Below are 25427 nucleotides of genomic sequence, written 5' to 3' on the forward strand. Positions count from 1 at the left end.
GAAAAACAGCAAAGGGAAGTGGGTCCCCATGAGCTGTGTCCTCTCCAGGGGCTGGGTCAAAAGCTCCCTGGCCATGAGAAAGACTGCTCAGGGCCATCTGGCCTGTACTGGTCTTCCAGGCTTTCACCATCAGTAGTCCAGTCGTATACCAATCTACTCATACTGTGCTCTTACATACAAAGAGAAGAAATGGATATTGATGTGGATGTCCTTTTACAGGAAATCAAGAATAAACCAAAGGTGTGGTTCACTCATGGAGGTGTGAACAAAGGAAGAAATGAATCCAGAGGGCTGCTGTTAGCAGAATGGGAGAATGAGTTGTGTGAAACTAGAGAAAGGATCATCCCAAACAGCAGAAGTACAGGCTGGCATAGAAGCCAGTAAAAGGCAAACCCCCTGCACCACCCAACACATCTCTTTTTACAGACGGTTGCTGTGTTGATAGTAGAATAAAATACTGGATGCGTGATGGGGAGAAGGGAAATGGAAAGCCCATAGTGGGAGACCAGTGAAGAAAACTGGAGGTCTATTTTACACGCTCAGAGAGGCAGTGGGAATCAAATTTATGTAAAGCCTTTTTTACGCATATGGGAAGACTGAAAATAATACTGAGAAACAGTTTAATGACCAAGAAGATAAGCTGTCTGGGAGTTTAGTTTCTGCAGCCGCAACCAGGAATCAGAGAGGAAGCAATGGATAACAAGGCCAGCTGAAGGAAGGCAAATCATTCTTTGCATGAGTGCAAGGACTTTGTATTTGGCCCCAAATGAAGCAAGAAATAGAGCACGTAATTAGAAACGGCACGAGATTTGCAACGATACAAAAGCAAACCAGAAAATCAAAGCTGCCAAGTGTACTGCACCAGCTAAGCCACGGACGGACCTTGGCAGATACAGCAACTGGATCATACAGAGAAACAGCCACAAACTAAAGAAGGGTATCAGTGTCTCTTTGTCATCATAAATATCTTTTCAGGATATGTTGAGGCTTTTCCCACTAAAAGGAATACAGCCACTGTAACTGCAAAAACACTGTTTAAGGAAATTTTCTGTGAGTGTGGGATACCAGCTCCTATAGCATGAGGTGAAGGAGGGGTTTTTTGTAACTGAAATAACTCCAACCCTAGTGAGTAACCTGAGGATTAGACAAAGACAACATGTACCCTACCACCTGCAATCCTCCAGAATGGTAAAAGGAATGATTCAGACTGTTAAAAATTGTAGGACAGTATCCAAAACAACAGGCTGAAAAATTGCCCTTGATATTAGCAGCTTTAAGGAGCAGTGACAGATTAGGGACCGCTTTACAGACACACTGTATTTTGTTTGGACAGTCCATGCCTTGGTGGCCCCAAGTCCAAGACCCTACATGTTCTGAAGGAGATCAGTGGGAGTGGGAAAAAATATCACAGCAGGACAGAGAAGACATCAAGGCTCGAGCAGAAGAAGCAACAGGAGAAAAACAGGGGAAAATGAGAAAGGAGGAATCCAATTCATATATAGCTTATGAAATAGGGGGCTGAGTAATGTATTTGAAATTGGGTAAAAAGGAACATGCCTTAGAGACAAAATAGAAGGGGCCCTGTTACGTCACTATTAGGATAAGTCCTCTAACACAGCAAATAGATGAGGGTAATGGTAAATATGAACGTGCTCATGCTTCTCAGGTGTCTCCCTAGAGGGGCAAATAATTCTGGAATCAGTCGTGGATTTGCCAAGAATACGGACACAGAAAATACCGCAAAGATCTGCCTCCTCGCCCTGTTCAGCCTAACTCCCCCTTCCCTCCCACCCACAGCAAGCCAAAATGTAATTGCTTCTCTCAAAAGCAAGGCAAGCATGCCGCTTGCGTGCTATTTGTCTTGTGTGTGAAAGCGTTAGATCTGTTCATACGCTTATATACTAATGTTGTTGTTTTACGCTTTGAGTTTTGCTTGCTTTCTATTTTCACAGGGCAGCAGATTTCAGTGCAGCTCCTCGTGCGAGCGATGGCTTGCAAGCTAAGTAGTGACTGCCTGCTGCCATGGAGAGCGGAGAGGCTACTGCTCTCAGACCTTGATGGGTTTTGCCAGAAGACCAGAAAGGAGAGAGCAAACGCCTCCACGAAGACCCCCAGCTCGGTCCTGCTTAGAGGCCTTGTGCGTAATAACCAGGAGCTGTGGATTTCACCAAAGGAGAGGGGGAGCAATGATCAGCAAGCCAGTAAGCATGGCATTGCCATTGCTAACGAGGCCACGAGCTCTGTATTAATTATACAGGCTGCACCTGCTAGATTTTGCCTGTTTGGGGCTGTATTTTCCTTATTTTGGTCCATTTAACTGGAGCCTCAGTAAGATTTTTCATGACTAGAGAGCTAACTTGTGGCCTGACCTGTCTTTGTCTTGCTTATCTTGCTCTAACTATTTCAGGTAATAATAATAATAATTTAGGACCCTGGATTAAAAACTGTTACAGCTCTTAAGGGAGCCTTGAGAGTTACAGCTCTTAAGATCTGCATCCACTCAGATTGGGAAATCATAGCTCAAGCTTTGGAAAAATGTTTTAAAATTATAATAACTAAATGAACTTGGTAGTTTTATCCATTTACAGGATAATCCCCCAAGGAACAATTTCAAGAGAAACTTGAGCTAGCAGCTAGTGATGGAATTGCTGACTTCAGTGATGTTCTTTTAAGCAAGTGGATAGGTATAGGAGGGGTATCAAATAAAAAAGAGAAGGAAGGTTTGATACAGGTGGGAGGTTAAGTGCTATCAATATCTGAGCAGTGAAAATTTGAGAGAATTGTAGGGTAAGCATATGTATATGAAGGCCTGAGAGGGGATAAAGTATAATGAATAGTAAACTATTATGACTGAACCACAGTGGAAGAAACATTGAAGGGTGATGGTATGTAAGTACTGGAGAATACTTATATGCGATAATTAAAATTTAGTCACTAAACCTTGCATTTCTTTAAAGAAGAAATGATAAAAATCCATACGTAGTGGATGAGAATGGTAAAAGCCTACACAGAAATGTAACAAGTGACAATATGAACAACTAGCGTAATGCCCCCGTGTTTGTCCCCCCAGCTATTTAGCTGCCTGAGCGCCACCCATCCAAAGCCCAGCTGTGATACTACACAGCTGCATAACCTTGGGCCAAACTTCTGAGAAAATGGCTAAGTTATGAGACAGCCTGCAAGAAGATAAGAAGGGCACAAGCAGGGGGAGGTTAACTGAGAACTTTGGGTCAGATCAAGCCATTAATATCAACAGTGAAAGCGGGATGAAGCTGTTTTGAACATGGTAATCATATGTTTTACCTTTTTCAGAAATGACCAGGAATAGCATTATTCATGCATCTGGCGTACATTAGGTGACAAAGATATTAGGATACCTAAGAACAAGGTAATGCTCTTAAATGTATCTGTGTAACAGAACAGGAAAAGTGGAAATGTGTGAAATTCTCCCAAGGACTGACACGCTCTGGACACTAGTGGTCCTGTTCAATCTGCAAGAAGCGATAAACTCAGGACACCAAGAGGCTGCCGAAAGTGTCCAAGGCCGCCTGCACTCATTAGCATCAACAGCTGTGGGTGCCCTGTGAGCATAGTTATCTGATATTAACGATCACAGCATGATTCCCCAATACTAACGGCTTAATTAGTAAAAAGCGATCTGTGAACCATTAGCAGCGTCCTCTGCTGACTTGACCCTCCGTGAGGGAAAAGGGTAATTACAACAGAGGTGAGGGTGTGCAGGTGATAAGTGGGAGGCGTTAGCAGCAAGTTGGTGCTACAGAGGCAGGCCCTGGGGAGGGCCAAAGGGGCCGCAGCGGTCCCAGGTGTGGGTGCTTGCGAGCAGGTGGTGGGAGCCTTCAAAAGAGGGCCTGAAGGGGCTACCCTCCCTCCCTCCAGTCTAGGGTAGCTGGCTCATGCTGGGATGGGAAGGGTGCTGGTAGCTCGGGGGGCTGCTCTCTGAGGGACGGACAGATGAACAGCTCTGGCTGAGGTCAGTTTAGAGGTTCAGAGGTGCTATGGTGCTTGTTGCAGCCTGATGGGGTAGCATAGCTCGGGGGCTCATGCCAGGTCTGAGCATCCTCCTGTCTCAGAAGCTTGGTGGAGGTCAGGAGCTGAAATTTCAAATGTGTTAGGGTTAAGGCAGAAAAACTTCCAGAACAGCTTAGTATTTCTCCAATATAAGGGGCTGTAAGAGGCAGGACATGGTGGTGACCAAAGGTCTCATGTGGAGTTGCTCTGGGAATTGCTTTGGGGCTAAAAAAAATCAGAAAATCAGATCTCTCTATTCTCTCAAACTGAAAACACTTTTTTTTTTTTTTTAAAAGATCAGCTTCTCTGTTTTTTTTCTGGCACCTGGGACCCTGGACCATAGCTTGTCCCATGCTCTCTGTTAAGCTTCTAACTCAGTAGAAACACTAACAGGAACTTGAGCAGGCTTTGGGTCAGATCCTCTGCCCTCCTCCAAGCTGGCCCTAAATACAAATGCAGAAAGCTGTTGGGATAGCGCAGTGACAGGCAGCAGTGCCAAAATTTGGAGAAAACAGGTAGAAGTTACCAGCTGGGAACCGGGTGTGGGCAGTTTCATTGCTGAGAGGGAAGAGGGGAAGGAAAGAGCCCAGTTCTCCGATTAACTGATAACGTTCAGCGCATTGATAAGCGAGTGCAGCTCGTCCCTTACGCTCTCCAGGGAGTGGCAGATAGTCTGCGGGCTGTTCAGGAGCTCGATGCTGTGGGTGTACGGCTCGTATTTCACGGAGAAGGGCCGCTTGATGCTGGCAGCGTAGCTCCTGAAAGGAAAGGACCTTGTTGCAAGGGACGGGTCTTGCCTCACGGCCACCCTCTCCCTCTTGCTTCTCTTCCCTCCTCCCCCAGATAAATTCACAACAGATAAATGCCTCCCTCAGGCTGAGTTTCCAGGTCAGCACAAAACCTGCATGTTTCCTGTCTTTGCAGCTTGATGGGGATACAGCAGTAGAGGAGATTGTTCCCGTTCGGCTGGGGTGACAGTTTGCGTTTGCAGTTTCCCAGTGCCACCACCTCTCTTCACTTGGGCTGAAAACATGGGCATACATCAAGCTGGAAGAGGCACTGAAGTTGCCACCTCTGTGGCTATCACCTGTGTCAAGATATCCTCTATTTTTACTTTATGTGGCTGAGCACTCCTGGAGGTCTCGGGGCAGATAATCAAGTGTGAGATTTCTCGAGCAAGTTCCTAATGTTCAGCTCCAAAGCTAATGTTTATGCACTTGACAAGGTATGCTTTTTTCCCCTTCTGTGACTCTGTAAAAATGAACTTGAGGATCTAAATTTAGCTACTCATAGCTAAAAATTTCATGCTGAAAAGGTGTGGAAAGAGGGGGAACAGGCCAGCTCTTGTGACAGGGGAGCCCCTGGCTGCTTCAGCCTTCCTCTCCTGAATGGCTTAGCCTAGGGTACCCTCTTGTGGCTACTGTGGGTCTGCTCTGCCACGGTTTAGGGGGGAAGTGTGTCCTCTCCCTAGACTCCTGCTACAGCTGGTACCCAAGGATTAGGAAAGCCTAATCCTGACTGCTGCAGTCCAGGTGTGAATTGCAAGACCAGCTCCAGAGAGGATGGAGGGAGTAACATGGGGGAAAGTTGCTGGCATGTGCAGGGAGCTGCCTATGGTGCAGGAGAAGGAAAACCCCAGGGAAACCAATGGGTTTCCTGAATGCTCACAGCACCTACCTCCCTTAAAATGTTGCTTATCTCAGTGCCTGAGCCTAGGTAGAGATTGCTCCCCCAAACCTACTTTCTAGCACGAGTCTCTTTCTGAAGCCTGTGAGTACTGCATTGTCTCTGAGAGCACCTGGAAGGAAACTGAACATGCTCCTCGATGGAAAACACTTTGGGAAAAGGGCCTTTTTTTCTGGGATAGCCCTGGCAATCAGGCCCATGGCTGTAGCCCCTCAGGGCTACCAGTAATGCAAACAATATGGGTGTTTTATCCTTTTCACCCTTTAAAGGAGCACTTGTGTGGTCTCTGAGCTCTTTAAATAGGATCATTTAAAGTGCCTGTCACTGTCCAAGCCCCTAGCCTAATCTCGACTATATATGTGGTGTATTTTCCCCTTTTAAATATAAAGAAATGACTTATCCAACTGTTTGGTGTTTTTTTTTTTTTTTTTTTAAAAAGCAGTGCAGTCTGTGAAAGGATGGGCTCCCCAGGTGCTTGCTTTTGAGCAGCTGAACTGTGGAGTTGTAGGAACCGTGCAAGTGAGTTGCACCTGGCTGGATGATAATGAAGCCACTCAGCAGCTGCTCAGTTTTTCCTGCATCCTAAATTCAAACACTGCCACCAGTTGGAGCAGTTCCTCACCTCGCTCCCAAAACTCTCACCCACACGACTCTCTGGGCAGAAAGCTAAATGCCATCTCTAACTCAGGTTTTCAGAACAGCGCTTTCTGGCTGAATGCTCCTGAAGGGAGGCCAGGTACCTGGCCTTTATAAGCCAGGCTTCTCGCAGCGAGAAAACGAGGGCATTCTGGTGAACAGAGGGCTGTTCCCCCAGCCAGCCCCATGTTAGGCTACCTGGCCTGTCTTGGGGGCTCAAAGTTTTCTTTAGCTTTCCCTGTAAGAACTAGACAGAGGTGCTAGATTTGTCCTTTCCTTTGCACACTCAGCCTTATCTCTGTGAATGCCTCCACCTCTGTCCTGCTCTCCTCCACACGCTTGTCGCGTGGCTCTCGGGCAAATCAGAAGCCCAAAGGACTTGAGTTGAGCCCTGTGGGAACTGGGGAGTCATTTTATCGCAAATAAAAATGGTTAATGCTTATTTAAGCATAAGGTTTTGAAAGACCTAACTGGTACTTGTTTCCAGAGTGCTCCTGAGATCCTTAAGTGAAAGCAGCTACTGCTGAACCAAGCACTATTTTGAGATGTCATAGCCCTGTGACGTTGTGCTTGGGTCTCCCTCACTGCCCAAGCCTACCTGAGTTTACTTCTGGCATCGCTGAAGCTCTCAGACACAAAATACACAGGCTGGTAGTTCTGATCTTGGTAGGGCTGGACGGCGGCAGCATCTGGGTCGAAGTCCCGCACCTCTGGTTCATCTGACAAGGAGTGCTGTGGAAACAGCAGAAAATCAGTGGGTAATAGAGGGAACCAGAGCAAGCATGAGTTATAGAGATGGAAAATAGTTACATAGGGTCCGGACCAGAGAAAAGCAAGTTCTGCTGGGACTTACTATAAGTTCCCCATAGGAAGACAGGAGCCCAGCTCCGTAGGCTTTCACTATCCCGTTCTGTTTGCAGAGCCCAAACTCCACTGTGAACCAGTAAAGCTGTGAAAGGAAAAAGAAAAATATGTAGGGAATACAGGTCCTCCTCTTCACATCCCTCTTGCTTTTGAGCCTTTACACCGCGGTCTGGGTCAGATGATGTTTAAGCAAACTGGCACCTGGCACGGCATTCAGAACCAGGCAGTGAAGCCACTTGCTCGAACCCATGGGAGGCAAGGGGCAGCACCTCCTCATCTCCTTGCACAACTCAAGGCTTGGCTGGCCTGGGGTCAGCCATGTGCCTGCAGTCATGCTGGAGCAGGTGGAAGCTCTTCTGGACACCACGCTACCCAGGTGTTCCTCCTGAGCATGCAGCAACTATACAGTGTCTCTGTTGACTGCCCTTGGAGCAGGACAGTTCACCTTGTCCAGAGAGAGCCGAAGGAAACGGATGTAATTTAATCCCATCCTAAAGAGTCCCAGCAGTGCTGTCTTTAGAAATATGATGCTTAATGATACTCTGGTGCCCATGAAAATTGGGTTAATGTGCAAGTGAGCTCTGCTTTTTAACTGATCTCTGCTTTGCACAGTCATCATGGAAAAGCAGGGATGGGGCACGTCACACAGCGGCTCTAAACTGTTCAGTTTTGGGGAGATGAGGGTGCATCAGTCCCTCCTGTTGTCACAGAAGCGCTACTAGAAGGATCGGGGTCCCAGTCATGCTGAAAGGAAAACTTACCGTTGCAAGTTTCTCAATTTCTTCATCGGTTGCTCCCAGAGATGCAAGTCCAATGTCCTGGGAAGAAAAGGGAAGGGGCAAACGTCAGTATAGATTTAGTCGACTGCAGCAAGATTAATTTAAACACAGCATTTTGGGGTTTGGTCAGTTATCACATTCTCACACAATGAGTACAGATAATCAGTCAGCAGTTCAAAAATTTCCTGCAGTGCTGTTTATCGTGGACACCGAGAGGGATAAAAGAAATATTTTGCTGTTGGGATTGGGAATTCCTGCATATTTCATAACTGATATCAGGGAATTTGTTCAAAATTTTCAGTATTTCTGCTGAAACAGCTGAAAATTGCTGTTGAAATGCTTCTTCTGCAAAGCTTTTTATGGCCTATTTCCCTACACTGCTCTCCTTGTTCACGGCATGGTTGCTCCTGCTTCCGGTCAGCCCAGACTCCTGCCTGCATCTGCCACGTGTTGCACCTCCGCTTCTCCCCACTGTGCTTGGGGGCAGGTCCCCATCATCCCCCTCCTTCACCACCACCAAACCCCCCTCATTATCCTCTTCCTTCAAACCTTACTCTTCTGTGCTGACTACTTAAAAGGACATGATTCAGCCACTTAGGTGCAGATTGCTCTTTGTCTCGTCGTCTTGAGATGACAAATATTATTTCCTTGAACTCTCAGGTGTCTGCCTGTGGTTTTGTCATGCCCAGATTAAAAATGCTTTGATGCAGACTCTGACATTTTTACTCTATATTAAGGTTTTCAGTTCGTGACTAAGGCTTCTGAACATCGTGCTTAAAACAAATAAACCTTATAAAAAAACAAGAAGGGCTTAGGTGGCCAGTGACACATCTGAAATTAATGAGTGAGCAGTCAGAGGCAAAGCTGGAAGCAAAGAGGAATCAGCTGACACAGGGACAGAAGCAGCCACTTTACATACTCAGGGAACAGTTACCAAACCCATGGCTGACTTGCCTACAGCAAATAAGAAGGGGTGAACACATAGTATTGCTATGGCTTCTCTCTCCTGTTGCAGTCAGTGGTTCAGGGCAGACTGCTGTGTCCTATGGTAACTCCTGCTAGGACTGGGCAGCCAAAAAGCAATGCTCAGCTACTGTTGCAGTGCTGTGAAAATCCAGGAAAAGTTAGGTGAGGAGAAATTCTCTTCCAGGCAACATCCTTGGAGCCACCTACCAGGAGGGTGAGACTGAGCTAGATTTGGGTTCCCATCTCACCCCCTGCTCTCTCAGTGCAAGGAAGCAGAAGACCTGCTATACCTGAGAGAACTGTGCAAATGTCTTGTCGGCCAGCATTGGTACGTGACCTAGGAGCTCGTGGCAGCAGTCCCTTCCGTTGCCCAGGAAAAGAAGGAAAACATCATTAGCACAAGTTTTGCACACTGGAGAGAAAGCAAAACGTTAATCCCCGGCAAGGTGTTGCGCTAGGGGAGCTGTCTGGGCCAAGGGAGGCCGTACTCACGGCTCTGGGGAGTGCATGGGCGAGGATGCGTGGCGGATGTACTGTGTGCACTGGAACACCCGAAAGGCCAGGCTGGCGAGGAAGTCCCGCGCAGATAGCAGGCCGGCCACAGGCCGGAGCTGGAAACCAGTTCTCTCTGAAATAGTTCATGCAGTCACTGAGGAGTGTGCTGTGGCTCACAGGGCTTCGCTGGTGGCCGTTTTTATAAGCATGTGCAGCAAAAACATCGGTGCAGGAAATCAAAGGGCTTCTACAGCACCAGTCCTAACATTTCTACTTCTACTAGGCAGCACTATCTACTCCTTAGGCTGGGATAGAGGCTGGTCGAGTGCTCAGAGGAATTGCTGAGACTGTGGGCTTGGGCTTGCAGCTGCAGCCCACCGTTTCAGCCACCCTCCCATTTCCTGGCAGTCCCTGCCAACTGTAGTCCATCCCCTCACCTGTGTGTGCAACACAGAGGCCTCTGCTAGCTCTCTTCCCAAATCTCATCTCACGCCCTCCTCCTTTGAGTTTGTGTTTCTCTGCAGAAGTTGTTGGTATCATGCTGGAGCTATGGCGCTCCATCAGACCCCAGCAGTGTTTCAGGCTGCCCGTGCTTTTCAGTGGCCTCCCCTTGGGTCGTACCCACCTTTCAGGAAGCGGGAGACCTCCTCCAGCTGAGGGATGTTGTTCTCACTGTAGCCACAGTATTTCTCCAGTAGATTAAAAGCTTCTAGGTACTCCTTGCAGGCATGCGTTGGGTACAGGCTCTTCAGTGTGCTGTACACCTCTTTCCTTCAGAACAAGAGGAGGTGCATGGTCAGTGTCTAGCTTTGCATGTCTGGCCTGCTCCTGTACTCTGGTTATATGCTGTCAAATTGTCATGTGTCTGGATTTCTTGTCCTTTTGCTTTCCACACCGCTAAGTCTATGTCTCTCTGCACATTCATAGGGGTACACACACGCGCACCCTCACTCCCCATTCAAATGAGCCTGCAATGTCAACAAAGTTGTGTCTGTACAGACCTACTTCTGACCTTGAACTAATATGAGGTCAATGTTGCACGTAAGAGGTACTAAGTGGAATTAAAATATTCCCTGTAGGTTAGTTCCTAAAGTTGCACTATGAAGTCATTTAATATAAATGGGAGATGACCTTGTTTAAACATTTGAGTAACCAATTCTAATTGTCAGCCTTGTTTTCAGAGACGTTCCCACAGTTACACTCCTGGAAATGATAATGTTCAGAGGAAGCATTTCCCCAACTGAGACATGATCCAGATATTCACCCTTGACCTCATATTTCTCTCCGCAGCTATGATAACTATCCTTGTGTTTGGAGGCTGCCACTAAGCCAACTTCCCTTTGGAGAAGTGGTTTCCAAATTGACCTACCTAGCTCTCTGTGAAGGATCCCCTGAGGAACTCCTGGAGAAGGCAGGCTGAAAGCGCAGCCCCAAGAGAGGAGAAGACAGAGCATCACTATTTTGGATGCAGCTTGGTGACTGGGCAATTCTGAAGATCGCTGTTGTTATTAGACGGCACTATGCACTCATCTCCATCGTCTCGGTTTAGATGGGTGCTCCTCAGCTCTCCCTAATGCTATTCATAGAAGACCATGCGATGATATAGTGGTTTTATAATAGGCCTTTAAGTAGGACGCTGAATTTCTGTTATATTTTTCAAGATACTACACCATAACCATTTAGGTACTAGGTTTTAATTCCAAACTTCTAGTGCTGATGCTTCATCTGCACCTTCCTCAGAGACAGCCAGTGAGAAGGGAGCTTTAGTGCCTCTGTCGGTTCCTGCTTCAGGCAGTGGAAACCAATAAAGGTCACAGATTAAATCAGCACTCACCAGGTAGTGGTCTCCTCTGCTGTGTACTCCACGTGAGGGATTGGGTCCCCACTGCAAGGCAAATGCACCATTAATGGCAGTAGGGGAGCATAAGCCAGGCTGCCAGGCTGCTTACCTTTGAGAAAGATGCACCTTTGAGAAGGTGCTCTGCATGATGTTGCTCAAACATCTTTAAACCAAACAAGGGGGCGATAGGAAAGACAGAGTTTTGGTACTGGGTCACTTGTACAGATGCAACAAATATATGGACACAGGAAAAGCACTAGTACAACCAAAGGTTATAATGAACAAGGAATGGGCAAAAGCTTAGCACGCATAGTATTTTCCAGGAAATGGAAACTGTGCAGGAAAAAAAAAAAGAAAAAAGAATATATGCCTGAAGTTGACATATAACATAGACAGCAGGAAGCTGATGGCTCCATTCTTTCTTGGAGCCATCAGAATGAATCACTGGTTAGGAAATAAAAGCAGTTAATAAGGAAGAATAAGGGCATTTGAACTGTAGGAAAATATATAGTCAGCAAGAGTAAGGACAGCAAGAAAAGAAAATGCTAACATTAATATAAGTGGGAACGAAAGAAGACTGATATTTCCACCTTTTCTGCATTATCATTTACAATTGTATTTCCTAAATTCTTCTGTTCTGTATTTGAATAGATGAGATATTCACACATTACTGTGGTAAAGCACAGTTTCTATTCCATCTACAGCCAGAAGGGATGTTGCACAGCACCTTTTAAATGCTAACCTCCAGATAAGACGTGTCATTTATCCTAAATGAGTGCATCATCTTGGGAAAGTATTTCTTCCTGGGTCCCTCAGGACTCTTTTGCTGGCACAACGACATTCCATGCATTTAATAAGACTACAGGAGAAAAACATAAATATGTATATTCTGGGCTGGAAGTCTGCAAAGAATATGAAATCTAATAGAGCAGTAGGCCGTGCTGGGATCAGACCGATTGTATAGGTAGCTCAAAGAGGCGATACAGCTCATTTCCGTAGCCTGCTTTCCGGCAGGGCTAACTACAGAACCCTGCATTTACAGACCCATTTAGAGAGGGAAACACTACAGTGGAAGGCAGTGTTACTGAAAAGGATCTAGCGATTATTTTACAAACCTAGCTGAGTATTAGAGCTCTGTCTGATGTTGTAGCTGAGCGACTGAGTGCTATCACTGGATACATTAGAACAGGAGTATTAAGCAGGAGTACAAGAGATAGTCTTAATTCTATGTAAGACAGTGATGAGGCCTTTGCTGGAATCTATTTAATTTATCAAAGACAGTTAAGAGGTGAACCATTTAATCTATAAACACCACCATAGAAAAAAAATTCTGATAGCACATGGTTCTTCAGTCTAGCAGAAGAAAGACACGTGTGTTCCAGTGGGTGAAAGCTAACACTGCAGACATTCAATTTAGAAATAAAACACACGTTTTTTCACAGCCAGAATAATGACCCACTGGAACAATTTTTCTAAGCACGTTACCTTTTTCAGTGCTTGAAACTTTGAAATCAAGACTATATGTCATTCTAAAAGACATGCAAAATGAAGTTTTGGGTCTGATGGAATTATATGTAGCTTTGTTATGCAGAAGGTTTGTGCTGGCTTTATGAATATATGAATTAGTGGCCATGGGCAGTTTTATATTAGGAAGAAATTGGAATGCACAGAGAGAAGGAGCACAGAAAAGGAGCTGGCAAGGCTAAATGGGGAGAGAAAACATCATAACATCATCAAAGAAGAGAAAAAGTCTCATAGAAGTAGCACAATAACTTCCCAACAGGTTGCACTGACAAGGCATTATTCCTGCATGGAGGTTAGGAAAGACTTACTGCTTATAGTGAAAAGCAATTTCTGCTATCGTTTTCCTCCTCTGGCGGTATACTTGGTCAGAGTATCCCTGTGATTACAAATAGGAACAGAGACAGGATTTTTAATCAGTTACTAAAACTTCTCACTCAGCAAAGTTCATCACTGGTTGGAGCAACTTCTTTCACGATGGTGACTGCATGATAGTTTTCTGATCAGTGGCAGTAATGGGTGTTCGCTACCTTCCTGCTTCTGAGGGAAGGCTCAGGACTTGAATGTGAGGACATGCCCGCACAGACTAACTCACCGGGTGATCCAAATCCAAGTCAGGGTCAAACTTAGTGACCAAGTGGTGACACTTGTCCAATTCACAGATTTTTCTGGGAAACCAGTGAACTGCGGGGGGAAAGAGAGAGAGAAATTGTGGCTGTGGAAGTGAGAGTTGAGCATCCCATGCTGAGAAGGGGCTGTGGTGTTCAATAGCACATATATGACCTGACATAGCACATGCGCACATACAACTGCACATGATGTAGCTGCACTTCCTTGGCTGTGATCCCTCACTCTGAATGCTCCTGCCCCACAGTCAGCTCTATTGCCATGGTCTCCATCTTATGACTTCCCTGCTTGTCTCTCAAAAGAGCATTTTGTGACATAAGTAAATAAGAAGACCAAATTGGATCATACTCGAGACTCCAAACTTTGCCAAAACACAAAAACCAGAGGTCAGGTCCAATATGATTCTTAGCCATCCAAAGGGATTCTCAGTCTTATCACTACCTCTGTTGCAGAAGCTTAAGTCTATCATGGACTAGGCTGCAAAAGAACAAGCCCTTTCTGCTCTGGTATGTCCTGATGATAGAGTCATCAGATGCTTTAGCTTAGGGTGTTTACCTGCATGACCGATCACAGAGAGATGCCCTTGTAAACTCTAACTCATAGTGAGGGATCTGGATTACAAGGACCATAAAGCAACAACAGTTAAACAATATTACTAGGATGGTCTCCAGACAGCCCAGATATAGGATCCCTTGTGAATAACAAAGTTTCTACTCAGGTTTCTGTAGTTCACTCCCTGCATGAAATTGTAAGTTCCTTACATTTGTCTTCCTTAGTGGTCCTCACTTCTTCTGTTACCCTCTTGATGGAGCTAATGAAAGTGTTGAGGTCAGAGCTGTGGACTTCGCACCGTACGAAATACTCCAGTTCAGTGGTCCCTTCACGGGGCTTTCGGCTGAGTCTGGTCTCCAGGTGGTGAATTTTAGCTTCAAACGTCTTTTAGAACATAGAAAAGGAGAACAAAAGCATTAAACAAATCTTTAACGGTTTAAACACCTACCAATACTTCCCCCAAATGTCCATATGGACACTTTGGGAGGGGGTTATCCTTTTGTTTTTTGTTTTTTGTTCTTTTTTTTTTTTTTAACTGGGATGAACACACTTATCCATTAATAGCACAGTTTTTCATCCTGGACTGACAACCCATGGGGCTGGTCAGCAATTTTCAGCTGAAAATTTCCTCAGCGGCAGACATAATCTTATCAAGATGGGCAATTCATATGGCAAAACGCCACCCGCTGTGACCCCCCTCCTTTAGCTTCTCCTTTAAGGCAAGAGAGTGTTTTGGGTAATTTAACCCGAAAAGAGTTCCCTTCCGCGGAGCCCGGCGGGGGCGGCGCTGGCCAGGGTGCTGAAACCGCCGCCTCCACCTCCCTCCGGCGCGGCCGGACAAGCAACCCCCCCCCGCCTCCGGCCCAAATTGGGGAAGGCCATGTAGATCTCAGGCTCCTTCCTTGCACTGCCTTCACTTCAGGGGAAGCTGCTGGCAAGCAGTGTTGCGTGTTGGAGGCTTCCAGTGCAGCTGCATGGAGAAAACTCACACCCCCCCCGCCCCTGCAAATCTCCTTGTTTGCTGGTTTACGGCCAAAATGGATCTGCAGCAACCACCTCACATTATAGTAACCCAGCCACCGAAAAACTTGCAAGCATATAGCTTGAACATCTAGTTCCATGTGAGGCAGGCTTTCACCCCACATCATACATTTATGGTGACCCTCAAGGTGGTCACGGCTGGGAGGTAACAGCCATCTCATTGCTGCTCAGTGTCCTACATCAGAAGAGTCTGTCCTCCCTCCTGTCAACAGGCACTGATGTAAAGACCCCAGAGAAATTTGGATCCCAATGCTCAAAATGGCAATGCCAATTGAAATAATTTTATTCTTATAAGTGCCCTTGAGGAGAGGAGAAAGAGGTTCGTGAGGGAATTTTGCTCTGCCCACATCCAGACTGTTCCCGAGCTCTGCCCAGTTTCCAGGACTGTTACTTTGTGGCTTTTTATCAGAACTGAATTCAAAGAATAGAGTCAGGGAAAAATGAAGTCTACCGTCTTCCCAGGGGTCCTGGTAGATTTGTGGATATTTTCTGTAGCTCAGTGAAAACTGGCAGTGCAAACTCAGGTCCCTGGGCAATGACCCAACTTTTCCAATGTCTCTGCGAGATCTTCAGTAGAGGAAGGGACATGATTTCTTTTGTTAATCACAGGCAGAAAGATGAGAAGGAACAGACGCGATGCCACAGGTAAATTAAATTTAGGACTGTGCTTTTGAATGTACCTACCAACTTCACTATTACATTGTCCTTTCAACAATCAATACCTTTGCATTAATCTGGCAGCTGTGATTGCATTACCTATGCTTTGGCTGCATGTAACACATACAGCAGAGAGAAACCAGCTTCCCTGCAGCCTGGTTCATGATGAGGCAAATGTCATTATGCCCGTCTGCTTTCATATCTTGTACCTGCATTGCCAGAGGGATCTGGGAAATGAATCTTCCTCTATTGTGGCTTGACATGCTTGTCTTTTTATTATCTTTAAAGCTCCCTCTGTGACAGCTGAAAGAGCTTTTTTACCAGGAGAGCTCGTGATGCAGCAAGCAAATTGCTCCAGGAAGAAACAAGTATTATTTGAACATAAGCTGCCCCTACTTCTTGACTGATGCTTTAAAATCAGTGTAATATAAACTCTTCCTAGTACAAGAGCTTATAGTTCCATGTTTCATACCTGTTAAGCAGAATGATACACTGAAGGATTTTTCACATCTTCTCTGATAGTTGTATATTTCTCCTAGGAAGGAGATTACAACTATGGCAATACCAACAGTTTTGTCTCGCGGGCTTGTCTTAGGGACACCTTTTGTCTTGAGACAAGAACATTATATTGCCCAGAATACACCCTTCTTTTAAAGGAAATACTAGATACTTTGTAATTGTTGAAGTTCCTTAAATGCTTTTCGTAAGATTAGCAAAGATGCTACTGGATGGACAACAAATAGCTAGAATGCCCTACAATTTCAAGGAAATACTTACTCCCCCACAATATTTTTTGCATGTTTGCCACTATAAGGTAGTGCTGTTGCTATGTGGTGTTGCCGGTGATCTGATTTTATCCCAGAAATGGTTGCATTTTATGGGGAAAGAAAGCATTATTTCATAACTGTCTGTATTAATATATGGACTAACAGTGTGCCCTTGTGATGCAAAAGGCCAACTACATACTGAGTTGTATTAGCAAGACAGTAGACAGCAGGTTGAGGGATGTGATTCTTCCCCTCTCTTCAGCACTTAAGAGACCACATCCGGAGTGCTGTGTCGCGTACAAGAAAGACATTGATGTGCTGTAGCAGATCCACCGGAGGGCTGCAAAAATGGTCGGGGTCTGGAGCGCAGTGGTATATGAGGAAAGGCTGAGGAACTGGATGCGTTCGGTCTTAAAAAGTGAAGATGAAGGGGAGGCCCCTTAATGTCTACAACTGCCTGATGGGAGGGTGTGGAGGAGACAGCGACAGAGTCTCTCAGAAGTGCACAGTGGGAGGAGAACAGGCAATGAGCACAAGCTGGCACCAAGGATATTCAAGAAAAGAGAAAAAAAAAGATTTACCATGAGGATGGTCAAACACAGACTGGGAGCTCAGACAGGTTGTGGGATTTCCATCCTTGGAGGGTATTCAAAACACAATGGTCATAGCCGTGAGCAACCTGCTGTGACTGGACCTGCTCTGAGCATGAGGTTGGGCCAGAAACCTCCAGAGGTTATGTCATGTGTGACTGTCTCATAGGAACAAATTCTCCTCTCATCTCCTCTCACTGCTGAAGTCAATGAAATGTTAAAGTGCTGTATATAAAACATAGCTCATAACCTTGCTTTGCAAACTGCTTTTGAATCCTTCTGGATGAAAATGTGCTATATAAATGCAGGTCATTGTGTTTTGACTGCTGTTTAAATAGTCAGCCCTTATCTCAGTAAATCTTTCCATTCATGGTATCAATATCCAAGGTAATGAAACTTTTGATTGCTGGCTAGGAGAAAAGAGCACTACTAATTACCAATCCCCCATGATATGAAAGCCACACACACAGTGCATCTCTGGAGAGGAACCAGCACAACCTTTTACACATGAATCAAATTCATCCCTGAAGTAGGGAAGTGCTTTGGAAATCAATATGGCAATTTTACACGCAGGGTGAAGCTGTTCCTGTAGCTCTTTGACCAAGGATCAATGTGGCGATGCTGTTCAGCGACAGCCAATGCCTTAACCCAGAAGCTGATAAATACTGTGTGAAGGGGGCTTGCTCTGCAGCCATGCAAACCACACAGCGTGTTTTGCAGGTGTGATCAGAGACCGGTGCCTGAAGCTGAAACGCTGAGCAGTAGAGGGTGCTGTTAGAGTTCGCTAAAAGCCACAGTGCTGTGAACCGTAGGTGTGCAGTTGTGCGGTTGGTTCCACAGTGTTGTGAACCGTAGGTGTGAAGCTGAGTGGTTGGCTGCAGCAATTGAGGGGCAGAGTACTACAACCAGAGCACTGTCAGGTGGAGGTATGGTTCATTCCTAGTGATTCAAAGTGAGAGCGGGTGCTCACTAGGGGCATGAACACAGCAAGAGGGATTGACATGACTGTGGGGAGATCATGCAGAGAATTAACTGAGAGCTCGTAGCAGGCAGAGCTAGTCCGACTCTTCTCTAGTAGGTTGAAGTGATGTTTCTCACCGAGTGAGCACCAAATGTCTAGTGCGTTCCTTGAACCTGATACAATGGGTTAAGAACTCACCTCAAATACCTTGAGTGCACGGGACAGTGGTGAAGTCTTGGCTCCCTTGAGTGTGAAGAAGAGGTTCAGCATGGCTCTCCCATCCTTCTCCTCAAAGACAATGGTTTCTGTGGACTCCGCAGCATCAGTAGCTGCAGCTGCAGCCTCTCTTTCCTTCCTGGCATCTTCAATGAGGCTTTGACGTCTACCAATAAACCGCGGAGACTGAAGGCAGAACAGAAATAAGTAGCATTTCTGGTAGAGCTGTATGTGAGATTAGAGAGTATTCCAGGTGGCTGGCTGAGGTGTGAGCAGAGGATGAAGCAGGAATTTGGACTGACTTGTCTGGCTTTGAAGAAAAAGGTCTGATGATGCAGACTGCGCTTTAGAAATATTTTCTTTTCGGAAAAGTGACGCTTTGGGAAATATCTGTGCAAAATATGCTTACAGTATGATTGGAGAGTGGGCTTTTCTCCTTACCTTCCCTCTCAACAGTTTTCAACATCCTTTGAAAATGAAAAATGGGAAAAAGTCTTACTCAGTTCTCAGGTGCCTAATGAACTCAAGTGGAGAAGTGTTAGAGAAACATTACGTTATCTGAGAAAAGATGTATTGGCAGGGGGCAATTGATGCCTACACCAAAATCTATATATTCACCTACTGCTGTGGCTCTTTGCTGGTGTATTAGTATGACAGCTCAGTTAAACTGCTTCCAGGGTCCCGCCTGACCACTGGCTGAGAGCATTGCCGCCTCGGTGCCCTCGGTGCACATTCCTCACACGCAGCCTCCCTGCACTGCTGTGCCTGAGTGCTGCACCACTCTCTAGCGCTGGGCCATGCTTCGGGGGCAGGAACCCTGGCAGCCTAACCGCCTTTTACTTATAATTATTTACTGCCACTTAAAACACATCACAGAGCTGTTTTCTTCTGACATTAAGTGGATGCTTGCCCATTGAAATGTAATTGGAGCAACAGCCATTCACATCAGAAAACAGGTTTCTCCCGCTCCGCACTGATCTGTAGATTCATTTTTGTCCCAACAAACTCCTTCAGATGTCTGTTACTTGTAATTACACCTGAAATGCTGCATCTTTGTGCCTAGGGTCATGTTAGGTTACCTGTTTTATATTTACAGTGAGCTGCAAACTATTTCCGACACTGTTGCTTCCTTAGTTATACAAATAGCCAAAATACTAGCTTATTCATTCTCAGTCCTTTTGCCAGTCAGTCTTCTGTTTCGAGGTAGCTCATGTGGTTCCAGTTTTCTGTATTCAATATCCAAACCGTATGGCAAACCCTCAGAACCTGCTAGAAGAAACCTGGGACAGCGGCGAAGGAGGAGCAGCCCATAAAGGCATTCAGCACCCTCATACACAGCCACACTGGCTGCAGTTTGCCCTCCAATTCCACTGAAAATATTTAGAAAAGAGCTATGTAGTGAAAATCTGGAGGATGTTTTCCTCTGAAAAATGTAGGCAGCTCAAGTACTGAGCTCCTTTTCTTTCTAATTTTCAAAACCCACCATCAGTAACGAATGTTTCCTCTAAAAATCCTCTTGGACGCTTTAATGGTGTGGAACCAGCTTCGGGGGCTCCCTCTGACATTTTAAATGCAGTCTGAAAAATGCTGCACATCCAGGCACCAGCCCACGTACTTCTACCCAATCCTTTTTTTTAATAAAGATACCCTTTGGAAATTATGTTTGCTGATCCTCAACCGCTTTATTCCTTGTGGCACAGAATAACACTTTCTAATAAATAAGCTCATATCGCTGCTTGTCTACATCTACAGCATTCGTGCCCAAAGAGAGAAGAAGTCTGATAAGCATCCTGAGCCCTAACTTTTGAAAGCCGGTAAGCACGTGCTCAGCTTTAAGCCTGTCTTTTATATCGCTACTCTGTTTAAAGTTAAGCCGGTGTTTACTTTACAGTGCCTGCAATAAGCAGGGCAAACAGTCTTGCACGAGCCATAGTAACGGCGCTCTGCCGTGGTCCCAAGTCAGGCAGCTCCTTGGCTAAAGGTGTTTATTGCACTGTGCCCCCGGGTGCAGAAGCGCCACAGATTTTTGCCTCTGGCTGGGGCTGTGCGGGAGGAGGAAAACTAGACCCCTCTCTGCAGGCTGCAAAGCAGCTTAAAAACCGGCAGGAAGGAGTTTCAACAAATACCTTGAAGGTCGGCGCGGCTGGAAAGCCGCACAGGGAGAGGCAGGGGCGCTCGGGCACGCAGGGGAGGCTGCCGCGGCGGCCCCGCGAGATGCGTCCCGAGCCGAGGCCCCGCTCGGAGCTGCCCTCGCTCGACACGGGGCCGCCGCCGGCCCAGGGCGGGCTGCCGAGGGAGCCCGCGAGCTGCGTAGCTCCACGGCTGCCTGCTTTGGGTGGGTGAGCGTAAAACACCAAAAGGCTGGATTTTGTTTGGGAGGGGGGTGTCGGGAAGGGGGCTGCCGGCTGCCTCGGCGGCGCGCTCAGCCCTGCCTGGCTTTCCCGCTCATCGCCCTGCTCCCTGCCCCTCGCATCCACGCTCCTCGGGGTGTTGCCTACTTTGGCTGGAAATTAGGACTCGTTCTTGCTTACGTGCAAACTAACCAGGTTGATTTCTCGTGATAAACGCCTGCCTTCCTCCCCGCGCCGCGGCGCCGCGGCACTTCTGAACCACCTTGCAGGCTGCCTACCTGAGCGCCCACCCAGCTGCAGTTACACCTTTCCTTGGATTTTTGCAAAGCGTCAGTTTGCCTCAGTCCGACAGCATGACTCACCCAGCGTGAAGGACTGGTTCATCTTCGGCTCTTTGAAATTCCCGCAACTCAGAGCGCCCAGCCTGACCGGAGACGCTAAAAATATGACTCTCTGAATTCAAGTACTTTGCCTTTCTCCCTGGCTTATTCTTTGCAACCATCTAGCGAACAGGCAGGACTTTTAGAGAGTAAATCCGGCTGCGTAACCTGGGGACAGCAACATCTCATCGCTGCTTCTCCTGGCAGCCCTTCCTGCCGTCTTGCACCCAGCCGTTGCTGGCTATATTGTACGCTCTGCAACAAAAGCCCTGCTACAGCTACAGCCCAGAGACGTCTTGAAAAACTATTAGCAGCAGAAAAAGTAAATACACAGGAAAATAACTTCCTGTGGTGTGAGCTGCATCTCCGGCCAGCCGTTAAGCGGGAATAGCTGGTGTATTGAGCACCTTCCAGTGCAGACGAGTTCTGGGATTGTAACGCTCTTTGGGGGAAGACCTTTTCTTTTCCCCCTAAGTTTGTACCGTTTCCCCTGCCCGGAGCTGCTGCAGGTTATCGGCAAAGGCAGCCCGGGGTTTCCCTCGGACCCCGGCCGAGCGGACGCGGCGGCGGGCAGGGGCTGGGCTGGCCTCGGCCACGGGCCCGCTGGCACCGCGCGGCGACAGGGACACGTGCCGTCCCCAGCAGATGCACAGTCATGCCTCTTGGCCGGTACGAGTCAGCAAAATAAGTAAGAGGATTGTGGAGGTCTCCTCCTCCAAATAAGAGGGAGGGGAAAGCCTTTCACGCTGCTCACTCGCGATGCAGTCCTAACCGGGCTATTATTTTTTTTGTTCTGAAAATTGCCTTTTGAAGAAGGGGTTCAGAGAGGGGCTGAGGTCTTACATCCGCTCCAGACTGAAGGAGCCACTTACCCCCAGGCAGGCTGCCCTGCTCCTGCTACTACACCTGATAAAACCTCTTTCCTCTGGCCCCTTTGTCCTGTATCCCGTTTCCCAGCAAACACAGAGCAGCATCCCGGGTCTTGTAATAACCAAACACCCTCCCCTTCTCCAGAGAAGGATAAAGGTCTCAAGTACTGATTTGACCAGCAGCCTGGAAAATGCAAGTTTTCTAAGCGTTCACTATTTTTTGCAGAAAGAAAAGCTACTATAAGAGGGAAGCCTTCCCTGATTTGTTTTTTCTTAGCGAAAATAGACTTACCTCTTTGTTTCCTAACTTTTTTCCCCTTTCTAGCATACTGCACTCTGCAAAGCACCTTCTGTTGCCCCCGCAGTGGCTGCTTTTTGCAAGCCGCAGCATTACGCCGGGCTAAGAGAAAAGCGGGTGAAAAAAGCCAAGGCATAGGGAAAAGAAACGGAGAGCTCTGCAACTGGCCTGCTGGCTGCTGAACTAGATAAAAGATAAGGAAGGTGCAAGGGGAGCAAAATCTCCTGATTTGAGTTTCTGCAGAGCTACTTTTCTTTACCGGTGGGAGAAGCGACTGCACCGTCGCTGCTCAGCAAAGCAAACAGGTGCTTGAAGCAATAGGTGTTATACTTTGACGATACGCGCTCCAAGTATAGCGAATACGCTGATTTTTCAGGGCAGACTCTCTGCACGCATTAAAACCTCCTTTCCGAAGCTGTCACCCTCCCCGTCCCCCCCCCCGCGGGCTTTGCTTTCCCTCTTTCCTGCTGTGAGGAGCAAACACAGCAGAGGGCTGCAGGCGTCTGCCAAAATGCAGCTGCTCCCTAAGCCGGGGCGATCCCTGCCTTTCCCTCGGCCGACGGGGTGCCCTTCCCGTGCCACCCGCTGCCGTCGTCCGCTGTCCTGCCTCCACAGCGACCCACAGGACGGCTGCGTTTTCCACCCACGCGGCTGTCCCGTGTTCAGGCGTATCCGTGTTTTTCTTGTCTCCCCTGACACTCCTGGGGGTTAGGTAGGAAAATGCCCGTGTCCCTACGGCCAGCATAACTGGCTCGCCTGACTTTGCTTTCTGAGGGCGCTTAACAGCTCAGCGTGAAGTTTTTTCTTCTCCTTTCCCTTGCACATATAGCTTTAGGGTGTGCTGAAATATTCCCCTAATAGGCTAAGCCAAGGGCCCTAAATTGCGGCAGGGAAGGGCGGGAACCGAGTCGGGGGAAGGATGTATTGGGAGAGAACAAGACTGTGGACACGGCAACAACAAATAACCTGGCTTCGATTGCCTATACCTTGCATGTTGTCTGGAATGAAAAAACACACTTTTTCGTTATGCTGGAACAGATGAAAAAAAAACTCTGCAGTTTATTGCCTTGAAATCAGGAGAGGGTTAAGATTTTCCAATTGCATTACACCCTGGGGTCTCCTTGTTATCCCCGCCTTCGCTCTACGGGTTGCAATCGTCACATTGGGTTGTGGGGGGGAGCATCAGTTTTAGCTTTTGTCCTCCTAATGTTTGCATTTCACATGTACGCCTAGGTAGCGAGAATGGTTTGGATAATTTTATTTTGCCAGTCTGGAGCCCAGAGATGCCCGGGTGAGGAAACTCCCACCGAGGTTGTGTCAGTCTGTCTATCCCTGGTTGCCGTTGCCTACAGCTGGAGTAGAGAGTGCTGTTTGCTGAGGGAGAGGGAAGGATTGGGGTAGGGTTGTCTTACCATGATGGCCTCAGCTTGCTTGGAGTCCAACTCGGACACGGCCCTGCGGAAGCCTTTGGCTGCAGAGGTGGAGATGTTAGGGGTTGGCATCTCTGCTCCTCCACGAGCTCTGCTCTCAGCTTTTCCTCTCCTTGCCAGCCTTTTATAGGGCAGGGCTGACGTCAAAGACCCTTTCAAATCTTCCCCCCCCCCCCATCATCACCTCCCTCCCATCTCCCCCTCGGGCTGAGAGGAGGAGGGGACGCGAAGGAGAGAAACGTTTCTGTCCCATTAAATCTAATCGCCGCAAAGATTGCAGACACCCTGCCTTCACAGACCAGCCGCTCCCCCACGCACCCTCGTTTGCCTGCACCCGAAAGCTTTCTGCTCTCTGGCTTTCCACCCCTCTTCTTGAAGGAGTTTGCTCTTGTGCTGCGTTTCAGTCCGGCACACTCGCTTTCCCAGCTTGGAGTTGCATGAAAGGGTTTTTAATCGGTGAAAGGACAAAATAAAAGGAAGGAAGAGATTCGGCCCTCTCTGGCCTTTTCTCCTTGTTTGTCTTCTGGCCAGGTAATGAAGGCAGCAAAGGAGTAGGAAAATAACACTGATTTCCCCCAACGCCTGCGCTGGAGGAAATTCTGCCTTCCAAAGGGTTTTGCTCCTCTTGCTGTAATTCCTACAAAGCAAATGCCTGGGGACTTCAGGGGCTGCAAGACTTGGTGGCAGCTCAGGATCCGTCCCTGGGGTTGTGCATGGACACGCGTGCCCTGTGCGAATGCGGCCTTTTCCTCCTGCAGGATTTGCAGCAGCTCCCCAACTCTAAATGAGCGTTGTGCAAATGCATGGCCCTGCTTTGTGCGAGCGCGACAGCGCTGGGGGACAGGCTGTCGGCTGGCATACATCCCAGCGGCGGGGAAGCTGCTGGCACTTCACTGGCCGCTTGCGGGAGAGCTCCCCCACGGCGTTGCCTGTCCGTGGTGTCGCTTTTGAAGTCATCTACCAAAGAAAGATACCTGCTTCACGTTAGTGGCCCTGCCTTTCTGAGGCCCCTTTCCCTTCAAGCGAGAGAGCTGAGTTTGTGCCAATGGTGTTGATGATTTTTGCAGTGCCAAAGGATCAATGCCCTGCTGCCCTCGTCAAGGCTGCAAAGCTCTTGCTGTTTTGCTATCTCCTGCAAAGCCCAGGCTGCAGGCAGCATGAAAACACTGCCAGCCCCAGTAAGGCATCTTGGGAGAGCCTAGCAGGCTGGAAGTTGGTGCAAGTTGGCTTTGAGGTGAGCAGTTGGCAGCAGCTAAAAAGTTGGTCCAGTGGTGAGCAGAAATTAGTTTTGACTCAAGTCAGCCAACTGGGATCGTCTTATTCCTGGTGCTGGAAACACCCTCCTCTTCCCTCCCCAGCCTCTCCTGCCTCACGTGTAGGACCGCTTCACGCACACTCAGAATAGCGCTCGGTTTTGCTTTAATTTCATCCATAATCCCCTCAGAGTCTCTCAAACCTTCTGTTTGCCCTCTGCTAAACCCTGGATGCTGGAGGCAAGAGATACAACCCCACCAAACTTACAGGAGTGAACGGTGGAAAAGCACTGCCTGGTGTTCCAGTATCTCCTTGGGAAAGATGGGGTGCTGGGCGGTCCGAATCAGTGCAGGCCTACGGTGGCTTTGGTTTGTGCCACTGGCGGAGGTGGTGCAGACAGCCCAGGGTGTGAGCAATACCTCTGAGATAAGGGTGCTCACTCCTGCACTGCAGCCCAGCCAGGTGTCCCGGCTGGGCTCGCTGCAGCCTGCCCCTTCTCAGGAGCTTTTTGAGCCCATTTTCCCAGAGGCTGCAGAGAAAAGAAGACCTGCATATCATCAGCGTTGCTTCGAACTGCAACCAAGAGAGTGTTTTCACCTGAAAAGCAAGAGAAGGCTC

The 25427-nt window shown here is 47.6% G+C and overlaps 1 protein-coding gene across 1 annotated transcript in view; it reads right to left on the reverse strand.

The window, feature by feature from the left end:
- Positions 1-23711, reverse strand: part of TH (tyrosine hydroxylase) — a 35857-nt gene extending 12146 nt beyond the window's left edge. Inside the window, exons 1-13 of the mRNA XM_009674434.2 lie at positions 23538-23711; positions 18210-18413; positions 14205-14379; positions 13412-13500; positions 13128-13195; positions 11290-11340; positions 10081-10226; positions 9453-9588; positions 9251-9320; positions 7977-8033; positions 7205-7300; positions 6950-7083; positions 4679-4787 (exon numbers count right to left, since the gene is read on the reverse strand). Coding sequence (XP_009672729.2) covers positions 4679-4787; positions 6950-7083; positions 7205-7300; positions 7977-8033; positions 9251-9320; positions 9453-9588; positions 10081-10226; positions 11290-11340; positions 13128-13195; positions 13412-13500; positions 14205-14379; positions 18210-18413; positions 23538-23627 — 1425 coding nt within the window. The 5' untranslated portion in view covers positions 23628-23711. The remainder of the gene's footprint in view (positions 1-4678; positions 4788-6949; positions 7084-7204; positions 7301-7976; positions 8034-9250; positions 9321-9452; positions 9589-10080; positions 10227-11289; positions 11341-13127; positions 13196-13411; positions 13501-14204; positions 14380-18209; positions 18414-23537) is intronic.
- Between the last annotated feature and the right edge of the window lie 1716 nt (positions 23712-25427).

The sequence above is a fragment of the Struthio camelus genome, chromosome 5, assembly GCF_040807025.1.
Source record: "Struthio camelus isolate bStrCam1 chromosome 5, bStrCam1.hap1, whole genome shotgun sequence".
NCBI lineage: Eukaryota > Metazoa > Chordata > Aves > Struthioniformes > Struthionidae > Struthio > Struthio camelus.